The 12,451-nt window shown below is 50.9% G+C and overlaps 1 protein-coding gene across 5 annotated transcripts; it reads left to right on the forward strand.

Moving 5' to 3' along the window:
• Nucleotides 1-675: 675 nt before the first annotated feature.
• LOC120621844 (protein Mpv17) lies at nt 676-12,402 on the forward strand. Of its 5 annotated transcripts, none has more exons than XM_039887560.1 (8): nt 676-728; nt 1,236-1,310; nt 7,563-7,678; nt 7,879-7,971; nt 8,061-8,156; nt 8,409-8,441; nt 8,702-8,754; nt 9,779-10,035. In XM_039887560.1, exons 2-8 carry the CDS (start codon nt 1,241-1,243, stop codon nt 9,846-9,848), a joined length of 531 nt encoding a protein of 176 aa, XP_039743494.1. In that variant the 5' UTR covers nt 676-728; nt 1,236-1,240; the 3' UTR covers nt 9,849-10,035. The 5 variants fall into 5 exon arrangements, with proteins under 5 accessions (XP_039743494.1, XP_039743495.1, XP_039743493.1 ...); XM_039887561.1 differs by lacking the exon at nt 676-728 and adding an exon at nt 736-800; XM_039887559.1 differs by lacking the exon at nt 676-728 and adding an exon at nt 797-946.
• Nucleotides 12,403-12,451: the final 49 nt, after the last annotated feature.

Raw genomic sequence — 12,451 nt, forward strand, 5'->3', positions numbered from 1 at the left:
AAAGATTCTATAGTGAAACCCACCCTCACAATCATAACCCCTAAAACTGAGTCCCAGTTTGGAAAAAGCATAGTCCAACACCCTAATTTCACAGATGAAGAACCTTAAGTTCAAGTCTAGTGACGACCAAGCCTGCACAGCCCGTTGGTTAGGAAACCAGTACCTAAATCTATTGAGATTCTGTGATCTCAATGCTTTCCATGGAGGAGTTACCTTTACGCATCATTTCTAAACGTTATTGTGGACTAAGCACTGAACTACTTGCTACGAGGACGACAGATATGAACAAGACTCAGTTCCATCCATTCAGGAGCTCACAATTGAGGCTAGCGAAGAACCTAGAGATACTAAAAAATTAACACACACGCTCGCATTTAAGCACGGTTTATAGTTTCCATACGAATCCCTGAGACTGAGAAGGAAGTCAGGACCTCGGCCAGTTCCGGAGCGCAGGAGCACTGAGGGTTTATCCAGGTTAAGACGCCCAAACATGGGAGAAGCGTCAAAAAGAGGCAGAAATCGGACCCAAGTGACAAGTATGCCAGGCGGGGTCCACACCAAGACTCGGCTCATTCCACTTGGAAAAGGGATTGCACACAGACTGAGCTAAGCCGCTGGCTGCAGGGGAAAGCCTCCTGGCTAAACAGGAGGAAGGGGCGGGGCGGGGCTCAAAGCGGAAGTCCCTTCGCCCGCTGACGTCACACGGAAGGGGCCGAGCTCGCGCCTAGGTGAGTTGTGTTGTCCCGCGTTTACCGGCTCAAAGCATAAAGCTCCGCCAGCCACGAGATTCCACAGCACAAGTGACAATTCCAGGACGAGGGAGTGATAGGCCCTATTTCTAGTGTGGAGACGGACTCAGGAAGGATGCGGGCCGGTTCTAAACCTGAATCTGGGGACCGACCAGGCTCTGGGCGAAAGCCAGAGCAAACTTGTTCTGAGTACCTTGGTCGGGATGGAGGTCCCCAGTGGCTCTGCTTCAGGGCTGGGGGTGGGGTGGCGGGTGGCTGCCACCGGTATTCGATAGTCGCCCACAGCCTTCCTGTCTTCCCCGATTGTCTCAAGAGACCCCTGTGACAGGAAGCTTCCCAGGAAGCGTTCCTCCTGAGGCCTCCGTTCCTTTAGGACAGACGTATTAAAAGCAGGAGAGAGAGAGGGAGTGGACACAGGGAGAGTCAAGCGTCTTTTTAATTGTGGGTGAATGACAGGGGTGACCCCCTCTCTTCTTGGCTTGACAGGAAGCATGGCACTCTGGCGGGCATACCAGCGGGCCCTCTCTGCTCACCCATGGAAAGTACAGTTCCTGACAGCTGGTGAGTGTACCTCTGGGACCTCAGTGGAACCAGAGCAGGCTAATTTGGGAGGCAGAAACTCGCCCCTCCACACCTTCCTCGCTTTTTGCTTCTATTCAATGGGTTTGAAACGTTAGCTGTCTCTCACTCCAAGCAGTCCCCAGTCTGTTTTAGAGAGTGAGTCCCCGAAGCTGTTCTTAAAGAAAGGGATATGCGTAGTTGGCCTAGCTGTAAAGTAGGATCTGAAAGTCCTCAAAAAGCTGAGGAATCATCCCTTCAGGATAAAGGCATTGCCCCAGGAGTCCTTAACTTAGAAAATTAACCGTAAGAAATGCTCCTCTAATATTTTACAGTGTGAAAATCACTTTCAACACACATTATGTCGTAGAGTCCCCACAAAAGTCTGTGAGCTAGGATTACTTGAGTCCACATTAGATCACAATCTAACAAGTGCTGGAATCAAGAATCTTACCCCAATTTATTTTTCTCAGTATTTTTTATTGCGAAATATATCTTAACATGTGAAAGAATGATTAAGGCATATCTGTACAGTTTAAATATTAAAACTGAATATTCCTATATCAGTACCCAGCTTTGAGACCCCTTGAGCACCTGTCCCTAATTCATACATCCCAAGAGAAAACCACTTTCCTGAGCTTTGCTTATGTCATGGCCTAAACTGGGTGTATCAGACACTTCTTTTGATTTATTTTTACTACAAATCTGGTGACTTAGTAGCAGCCTCACAAAGGTGACACAGTGAGTTATCTGCATATGTTACCATTTTCATTTTGCAGATTAGCTAATGTCAGAGGGGATGGCACAGAGATAAATTTTATAAGGGTAAGGATTAGAAGGACTATGACTTGGGGCAGTGCAAGAGGGAGCAGATTAAGAAGGGGTCTTGCCTATATTCGGAGAAGGGAACAGGATTCTAATTAAGACTATGAGAGGGGCAAGGGACTACTGAAAGGGTAGAACAGCATTCTTGGTAACTGGAATAGCCCCATATCAGCACTAAAAACTTCAGTGGGTGACTGACCAAGGGAAGGACTCTTTTGCCCCTTCCTGGGCCTCTCTCCAGCCTCCCGTGCCCAACCACCCTATGTCCTGTCCTCAGAGTGTCCATCACCCTGCATGACTCACCTGGCTGCGTGTGTGGTGACTCATGCTGGACTGTGTAGCTGTGATGGGAACTGACACGCTGGGCCCTTTGCCCAGCCTCAGATTCCCTTAGGGCCCCTCACTGCCGGAAGGAAGGTTCCCCCTCATGGCTATCAAGAATAGGGAGGGAATGATAGTTCTTGTGTCTCCCCATTCAAGGCATCTGCAGCTGTCAAGGGCAGGAGTTGTAGCTCCAAGAGATCCAAGTGCAGATATGTAGTTGAACTGAGGTGCTGGTCTGTTGGTTCTAGAGCCTTGTGGCTCCACACCTGAAGTCTTTCTGAGGCTATGCCGACATCTCAGCTCAGCCCTGAAGCAACCTCTAGATAATACTTTTCTCAGACTTTTCAAACCTTTCAAACTTTTTCTTCCCTGTTGCTCAGTGTATTTGATCAAACTACAAATAAAGGGAGGAGGTAGGACTTGCTCACCAAGCTGTTTTTAGATTCTAGCACAATAGTTCCTAAAGTCCCATGGGATAGCTTCATCACATTGGAAAATTGAATAGAGAGTTCAGACTTGGAGTTAGAAGACCAAGATTCAAATCTCAGAGCCATAGCACTTAGAAGCTTCGTGAACAAGTCAATAACCCTCTTCGAGCCTCAGTTTCCTCATATAGAACTTGAGGGTAGTGACCTCAAAGAATTGACGTAGAGATTATCTCTATGAAAAGGCTTTAGAGATTAAAAAATATTCAATAAAGGCTCCAGGGGTTGGCCCTTTCTATGAGTGTTGGCAACCCAGGATTGAGTTTGTCCTACTTGCCATAAATTTGAACATGGACAGCTGTATTAGCCTAGGCTCTCCAAAAAGCAGAAGCTTCTGTGCAGGTACTTTGTAAGGGAGTAGGAAGGACTCCCACGGGGAGAAAGAGGGAGAGCTAATATAAGGACGGATACATTATCAAACTGGACACCGCTTAGGGCACCTGGCTGCTCAGTCCCTTAAAACTGAGAAGCTCTTTGAAATGCCTCTTAGGACTACATAGGTGAATAGTGTTTTTCTGGAGAAAAGAAGAAATCTTTGTTCACCAGCTCCCATCCCACATTGGTCAAAGGTTCGCCACATGGGATGCTAACACCCATGTGCCACCAGGTAGCACATACAAAGTCCCCAGGTGTGGCATAAGCCTGAGGCAAGAATCTATCAGGTTGAACTGCAGTAGTGGCTGGAGTAAGAGAAAAGTAAATCAAGAAAATCTGAAGTGGTTCAAAAGAAGTGTCTGATACACCCAGTTTAGGCCAAGCCTGAGTCAGGAACAGGACAGCCTGGGCAGAGCTCTGCTCTGTGTTCTGCAGAATCTGAGTCAGCCTTCTCCTATCCTTTCTTTAGGGCCTTTCCAGTCTCCATTGGGCCCAGGGCCCAGCTCCATCCATCTTAGGCCACCCTGGTCTTGCCGTGGGAGCAGCTGAGCTTCTGAAGACACCGGTTTCTCTGGAGTCTGAATTAAGCCAGGATAGAAGAGCTCATCCAGTCTAGTCCTGGATGTTACAGAGAAAGAAACTAAGGCAAGGGGCAGGGGATGACATGCACTGAGGTCTCACATCATTAATGGTAGAGCTGGCTTTAGAACCTAGGGCACTTCTCAATGCACTGCCCTGCACTTTGGACTATAGGGGGCCCAGAATGCTGAGTGTAGCCTCAGCTGGTCCGGGCTTAGAGACCTTACAAGCTGCAGAACCCTCCATTTTGTTTCATTTTCTAGCAGTAGGATGGATTCAAGCCAGGAATGGGGAGAGCATTCAGACCAATCCCAGAGGATATACTCTCCCCTTTCAGTGTGTGGCTTCAGCTCCCTCAGGGCTCTGCCAGACCAATACCCTGTGCCAGGCAGCTATTTCATTGTTGGAAGCTTCTGGGGAGGAATGAGTCAATATCACTGCTGGCCCTATACCAATAGCTATACCTGGAGACCCAGGGCTCCTATACTCAAGGACACACTTCTTGCTCCTCTTTCCAGCTTCTCGACCCTCAGCATTTTCTCTTCCATTAACACTTTATTTTCTTGCACAAAAGCCAGAAGAGGAACAAAATAGAGGAAATAAGGAACTTATTCGCACCTGTGCCCAGGAAGGGAATGTGGAAGTTGGGGCTTTTTCTACTAGTGGACGGGGGTTGGTCCCAAATACAACTGTGTTCAGAGGCAGGCTCTCCCCCACCCCACCCCCCGACTCTGCTGAATCCGGTGGCAAGTGACGGCATGAGAACTGGCACTTACCCAAGGGTATGATGTCACGCCCACAGCAGCGTCTGCCTGCTGGGCTCTGTGCCCAGCTTGGCATTGGGGCATCACTGCCCAGCAGCCCCCTCACCCTACCCCATTGGGGCACGGGCAGTATGTCTTTGCAGGCCTCCAGTCCCAACCCCCTGGAAATAAGTCCAAGGAAAGGAAAGCCAGAGCACTGGAAAATCCAGACCAACCAAATATGCCCAGGAAGACTCCCAGAACCAGGGGTGGTTTGGGTCTGCTTGTGCTTGGGGTTGGGGAAGGTGGAAAAAGGAATCTGAATGTCAGCACTTCCTACTCAATCACTTGGACCAGAAATGCAGGCCTCGTTCTCTGCTGGGACCAAAGCCATAGACCACCCTGGAGTTGCTGAGGCTTAGAGGCAGAGGAAGAACCTCTGGGCACTGTTCCATCTGAAATGGACAGGACTGGCAGGGCTACGGGGCTACACACCGCCTACTCCTACTGCTGCCTTTTCACTCGGTATCCCTCGGGCTTGATGGACATGGTTTGGAGGCCCGGAACCTATCTTTCTCAAAGCCTTCCCGGACTATGGGGCTAGAAGTCAGAGAGTGGTTTTCATTCCTGCTCTGCCTTTAGCTTGTGTGACTGTTGGCAACATGAAGAGTGAAAACACACACCTCTCTTTGTGACTCTTTTCTTTCCTGGGAATATTGCTGCTACACTCCCCACAGGTGACAAGGAACAGAGATGGTCACATTTTGGGAAGTAAAAGACAGGAAGTTCACTAATCCAGGAAGTATCTTTAATATGTGGACCTTTGAGGCCTGGTATGGGCAGGCACGTCCTAGCGGCCACAGGAGCCTCTTGGCACCTTCTGGCCCCTGAGCCCAAGTCTCAGCCTATGCCGGGAATCCCCTGGCCTCCTGCTCCTCCTCAAGAGAAGACCTGAGTTTAGGCCCCAGCTCCAATCCTTACCAAGTCACCTCATCTCTCAAAACATTAAATAGAGGTGTGACTCCTTATCTCTCAGACCTTTTGTGACGATTAAATGTGTGAGACCCCTTCGTAAAGCCTAAGCATCTTGCCAAAGTAGAACGTCAAACTGTTAGTCTTCATTTAAGAAGTGACTGCCTTTCTGTTTCATCCCGCCTCCCCGAGCCCCCCCGCCCCCCGCCCCCCGGGGCCTTCTCAGGGCCACTATTCTCTTCATGCATGGCCACAGCAGCTCCCTCTCCTACCTGGGAGTACAACTGGTGGCCCCAAGTTGTCAGGGAGAGGGGTAGGGAGTTAAGTGCTAACTGTGGGGAATAAGCCTTCAGTCCCACTGGTCCTCACACCTTGAGCCTGACATGTGGTCCTTTGGACTAAACTTAGAGGTCTTCATGGCCTTTCCCAGAGTAGTCCTGTTGTTTGGGGCAGTACGTTTGACATTCTTCCTTGGTCTATTTTCTGAGCACCTGCCAGGGGCTTGGTTAGGTGTGGCGGGGAAGAAGAGAACAAAGATGTCTAGGATTCTGTCCTTGTCCTCTTGGAGGGTGTGTCTAGCTGTGTTCTGGAAAGAACTTCCACCTCTTTGGGAGTTTCAGGGAGAGGAGAGGCAAGGCTGATGGGTGTGCTGGGTGTCCCAGAGTTTCTCCATGTCTGAGAGTGCCAGCAGCAGTAGCCTAGGTCACCTACCAGTCCCCCAGCTCCCACCCCAGCTCTCAGCCTTGCCCAGCTGCCTCTGATGAGGCTACTCAGGGGCAGGGCTGTGCAGAAGATGCGGGGGAAGAGCAGTGAGTGTGCAGCCAGCACAGACGTCAGAGCCAGCTCCGGGCCAAGGAAAGGGGTTGAAGGATGTGTTTGCCCAGCGCTAATTGAGGGCACAGGGATGGTGGTGGCTACAGGGCTGGAGGGGGACTCTCATTACTCAGTGAGATGAACAGGCGAGCTGGAGATCATACGGTCACTCCAAGCAGCCCTATAAGTGTGTTTGCTAGAAATCATCACACCACCATAACTGATGGGGCGGCCTCTGTAAATAGTGATGAATTCTGGGTGCGGATGTCTGACAAGGGCTTCTTAGAGCTGGGTATCTGTGCAGGTGAGGGGAGGGGAAGCACTTGCAAAGCTCTGGGGGAGAAATGACTGTAATACCTATTGCCCGCTCAACCTAAGGTTGTGAATGGGGAAATCTGGGTTTACCTGATTGTGCTAAGAGGTGGCCAGGACTCTTCCCTGTGGGCTTGCCTACCAGCTCAACCAGTCATCATCCTGCCTGGGACCATCTGACTACTCATATTTAGAAAAACAGTTATTCTTGGCTGTTCTCCACAAATAGAGACCCCAAGACCAAGGTGAATGACATTGGCTACAGTCTTGCTTTGGGCTGGGGGAAAATAGTAAAGGTTCCTTAGTTTTCCTTACTGTTTTACACATGATCTATTCATAGTGTGGTATCCTGGAAAAAATGTCTAGAAAATCAAGCCACCTGGTTTTTTCCTTGTCTCTGCCGCTTACTAGTTATGCGAAGTCCCAGAACTTCATTCCATACCTCTAAAGTAAAAGGTTTGGGTGAAATTATCTGGAAGGCTTTTCCAATTCTGGCAGTCCATGGTTCTCAGCCCCTGGAACCTTAGATTTTCCTTCCTCTAGCCGAAGTTTCTGATGCTGACTCCCCTTGACTGCTCAATGCAGAGTTCTTGGGCCCTGGCCTGCTCAAGACTGCTCATCCTAGTTTCTAACAGGACACACATGAGGTGTCCCCATCCTTGGGAGAGGAGAGCTTTGAAGCAGCAGCAAGGGACTGGCCATTTGCCCCAGAATTCAGCCCCTTAGGTCCAGAGCGCCAGAGCCTTGTTCAGCTCAGCAGAACAAGCTCCTTGGACTGGCAGCCCATTCTGGGAGGTGTCCTGACAACATCTGTGTACCCCACACAGGGTCCCTGATGGGCCTGGGTGATGTTATCTCACAGCAGCTGGTGGAGAGGCGAGGTCTGAAGGAACACCAGATTGGCCGGACCTTAACCATGGCCTCTCTGGGCTGTGGCTTTGTGGTAAGTTCTGCCCACAGTAGGACTGTCGGTGGATTGGACAGTGGTCTGTTTCCCTTGGCCTTTCTCACATCTAAGCCAGCCTCAAGTATATGCCTGCCCTGGAATTTGGTTTCTAATACTCAGGGGAGGAGCTTTGTGATATAAAAGCCAACTGGTCCCCTCACTGCATCCCTGCTCCACTCCCTGGGGTTTACTTTCAGGGCCCTGTCGTAGGAGGCTGGTACAGGGTTTTAGACCGGCTCATCCCTGGCACCACCAAGGTGGACGCACTAAAAAAGATGTTGTTGGATCAGGTGAGTGGGAGAAAAGGTACTGGGGAGGGTGTGCTGCACTGGGGGAGAATGGGGTTTAGGTGCTCACAGCTCTAATTTCTCTTTCCTAGGGGGCCTTTGCCCCATGTTTTCTAGGCTGTTTCCTCCCACTGGTAGGGACACTCAATGGACTGTCAGCCCAGGACAATTGGGCCAAACTCCAGCAGGTGAGCTGGGCAGGTGTGGTGGGGAAGATGTCTGGCTGGCAGACTGGCATGCCCAGGGGTGCGAGGCAGGCTTCACGGGGGTGAGACAGGCCGAAGTGCAAGCAGAGTCCCAGGCTCTGGAGGAACGGAGCTGAGGGGAGTGTGGTGCAGGAGTGTGCTCTTTGAACAGAAGTCTGCGTGTGATATTCAGACTAGGGGGTGGTGGCTGCTTGGAAGTACAGGTGTTCATTTCTTCCTTCTCTGTCTCCTCAGGATTATCCCGATGCCCTCCTCACCAACTACTGTGTAAGAGCTGACACCTCCAGTGCCTCTTCTGCTTCCTTGAGTCCAGAAGTGCCTAGGGATTGGGGGTCCTCCTGACATAGTAATCCCTCGATGGGGATTATTCTCTCATTTCCAGTGTGGGCACCGTACTCAGGGAAGCAGTCACCCAGCTGTTCAACTTGTTATTGTTTTCAGAAGTTGGAGAAAGACCAGGCAAGGCAATGAGTCTAAGGTCAGGTGATGAATGCAGCCCCCCAACATTTACCTTCTCTCTCTTGTAGCTCTGGCCTGCTGTGCAGCTAGCCAACTTCTACCTGGTCCCCCTTCATTACAGGTATGACAGATCCCTCCCCCACCCTTCAAGGAAAGCCACATTATGAACACTTGTAGATAAAATGATTCTCATTCAACCTTGAGCTACTTTAGACCCCCCCAGAACACTCTGCTCTGATCAGAGCTCCTAGACTCCTGAGCATTTTATTCAGAACCTCTTACTCATGACAGAATCTGTCCTAGTGCGTCAGCCCACTGACCTTTATCTTCCTGGGGAGGGTCCAGCTCCACAATCCTGGGCTCCATCCCACTTGAGCTCTCTACCTTTGCTGCAGGAACAGTGCCTGGGGTGGCGGGGGGTGTGGCTACAGCCTAGGTTAGAAAGGCAGACCAAAGCACCATGGAGGAACCTGATCAGCTCAGTCCACTGCAAAGTACTATTTTACCCTAATGATAAAGGTAGTGCCGAACCTGCGATAAAAATATAGTAGAACTCAGGATGAGTAGTTAAAATTATGGAAGTGAGGGGGCTTTAGGAACAGGGGAAACAAATATGAAACACTTCAGAGGGGATATGGTTAAGATTTACATAAATAGCATAGCTAAAAGGAATATAGACTTATGAACCAAATTTCAAACATTAGGGTCCTTGCAACCGTCTTTGAAACTAAAGCAGGGTCAATTTAAAACATAAAAAAGGGGTGCTACTTTCTATGGTGGAGAGTACATTTTTGGAAGATGAGAGCTTCTCAGCTGGTACAAGGCAGAGAGACGCGTGTATTTAGAAGGAGCCTGGACAGGAGCGTGAATAACAGAGCCATGCAGGACAAGATGGCTGCTGAGGGTATTTCACTTTGAGGCTCTTATCCAGGAGACAGACCTCTGGGACAGCACCAGAACCTGAGCTGGTTGTCCTCTGGTCTGAGCCACTTGTCTCCACAGGGGGCTGAAGGAAGGAGATGTAAATCTGGATGTTCCCAGAGATAATCCCTCCTTTTCCATTATGCTTTCCCATCTCTCCCCTCGCCCTCTGCTACTCTTGCTTTCTCCTTATACTTCTTCACGATGCCATTCCTGTTCCTTAGGTTGGCTATTGTCCAGTGTGTTGCTGTCATCTGGAACTCCTACCTGTCCTGGAAGGCACATCGGCTCTAGGTCTGCCTCACTCCACTGCTTCTACCTTGCAGTGATACAGCTTAACTCTGGTCAGATGACATCCTCAAAGTGGGCACATTGGTTTTCATGGAGTTCGGTTGCTGGTCACAACTTAATGGGGTTAGCACAATGAAATGGTCCATTTCGCTCTAAAATATAAACTGACTCCTTTTTGAATTCACTGAAACCTTTATAATGGTCTTGTGCTAACCACATAGTGGGCACTCCATAAATATTTAACTATATGATCTTGTCAACTTAGCTTATACCCATATTCCAGCCAGTGCCACTCATCTCTGCTTTTCATAGATACTTCTGTTTCTCGAACCCTTCCCAGCCCTAACATAGCTCCACTTCTTTGGGGACTCCCTCAAACCCTTTAGGTGAAACCTCCATAAATATATTATAAACATGTAATCCAGAGGCAATGAGTAAGACCCAACAAAAATACAGTGGAGTCAAAGTTTCTGGAGATGGACAGAAGTTAGAGACCACCAAGCCCAATCTTCTTTTACAGATGAGGACACTGAGGTCCATAGAAGTGAGGTGACCAGTCCACAACGTGAGTTAGTGGCAGAATAGAAACTTCAACCCACATGCTATAGATTGAATGTTTGAATACACCCCAAATTCATATGGTGAAAAACCTAATACCCAAGGTGATGGTATTAGGGAGTAGGGCAGAGCCCTCATGGGCCACGTGAGGACACGGCAAGAAAATGCCATCTTGCTGTGGAACCAGTAAACATCCTCACCAGACACTGAATCTACTGGTGCCATGATCTTGGACTTCTCAGCCTCCAGAATTATGAGAAATGAATATTTCTTGCTTATAAGCTACCCAGTTTGTGGTACTTTTGTTAAAGAAGCTTGAATGGACTAAGATACCATATTTCCTCACTTTCTTAACGTAGAGGTCAAAGATATACTGCTGCTGAGATTCTCAGGAAAAATATTCACTTGGCTAAGCCAACACTTTGGGGCAAACTCAGATGCAGATGGACCAGCCTTTTGTGATCTGAAAGCACTTCCGAGGCCAGAAACCCTTTTTTTATGGTGTTTCACTCAGACAACCCTAGAATTTAGGTCCTGGGGCTAGAATAAGATCAAGAATTCTGACTGACTCAGCCTGCCTCGGCTGGGTACCATGGTGATGGCTGAGTGCCAGGGTTGCACTCCTGATTGCCTCAGTTTACACAGCTGGTAGGTAGGGCAAGGAACTGGGTCTGAGCAGCACAGCGTTCTCCCAATGCCTCTGGCCCCTCTGGAGACAAAGGGCAGGCTCAGCACCACGGACAGCCCCGCGATCCAGCCACCCTTTTATGTGCCAAAGAAGACTGGTGATCTGGACTCTGGTCTGGGAACCAGCCCTAGGCACTGCATACTGTTCTAAGCCGGTGAAGGACTCTTGTGGCTCCCAGAGCAATCTTTATGCCCTAGCCAGCTTCTCACTCACTGAGTCTGCTGTCGCTTCCAGCGTAAGCCCCAGAGACGTGCCCCTGGGGGTCTCGCCACCCGCTGGACTCGAAGTCGTGCCGTCATTGCTCTACAATCAGTGCATGTTCCCCGCTGACGTCAGTCGGAGCTGTCCTGGAGCTATATAAGGCTGGCGGCGGTCCCGGGACAGACCCCGTGTTTCCCAAGGCATCCTCAGCCCGCCCCTAGGGACAGAGACTGGAGCTCCGTCCGCACTGTCCATTCGCTCTTTGGCAACCTGTGAGTGGCTCGGAGCATCCACCCAGACTCCCTGAGCACCAGGACTCTGCACTCACCTCACCCACCGAGACCCGCTAAGAGGAAGGGAGGGAGGGAGACGGGAGGGAGGGAAGTAGGAAAGGGTGGCACAGGACTGGGCAGCGGCTGGGACTGCAGGGAAGGTTGTGGGCACCGGGCGGCAGCTGCAGGGGGCTGGTGTGGGCGCTAGATGTGCGCGGGAAGGGGAGTGGCGCCACCTGCGACTCACCAAGCACACCTCACCCTGAGCTGCCCCTATGTGTCCAGGGGCGGTGGCACCATGAGGCTGGCGGGACGCTCGGTGCTGCTGGCAGCGCTGCTGCTCCTGGCACAGCTGCGCCCAGGGAGCAGCCAGTGGAACCCGGAGGCTGTGGCAGCCGAGGTCCAGGACCCGAGTCTGCGCTGGAGTCCCGGGTCTCGGAACCAGGGTGGCGGGGCGCGCTCACTCCTCTTGCTGCTGGCAGAGCGCTTCCCGCGCCACGCGGGGAGGGGCCGGCCGGAATCCGCGATCGAAGGCGAGCGGCCTCGTCGGGACGACCCTCCGCTGTCCATTGACCTCACCTTCCACCTGCTGCGGACCCTGCTGGAGCTGGCGCGGACGCAGAGCCAGCGGGAGCGTGCAGAGCAGAACCGCATCATATTCGACTCAGTGGGCAAGTGATCGGTGGGGTTTGGGGACCTGAAAACCTCGACCCCCATCTCCCATTCCGGGGCTGGGCCGTGCGCAACTGGAACTGACCCAATCCTGCGGGGCTAGAGCGGCCCAGGGATACCCTGAGCACTATCTGCGTTACTAGTTTTTAATAAAAGTGCTGAAGAACCTTTGGCTTCTGTTGTAGGGGTGCGGGAAACGTTCCACCGTAGGGAGG

The sequence above is a fragment of the Pteropus medius genome, unplaced genomic scaffold (assembly GCF_902729225.1).
Source record: "Pteropus medius unplaced genomic scaffold, Ma_sr-lr_union100, whole genome shotgun sequence".
Lineage (NCBI taxonomy): Eukaryota > Metazoa > Chordata > Mammalia > Chiroptera > Pteropodidae > Pteropus > Pteropus medius.

Bases quoted from the DNA above. Each gene is read 5' to 3' on its own strand.
- LOC120621844 (XM_039887559.1), top strand. From the start codon at position 865: ATGCGGGCCGGTTCTAAACCTGAATCTGGGGACCGACCAGGCTCTGGG. The intron at 947-1,235 runs GTCGGGATGGAG...TTGGCTTGACAG, and splicing joins AACTTGTTCTGAGTACCTTG to GAAGCATGGCACTCTGGCGG. The intron at 7,972-8,060 runs GTGAGTGGGAGA...TCTCTTTCCTAG, and splicing joins AAAAGATGTTGTTGGATCAG to GGGGCCTTTGCCCCATGTTT.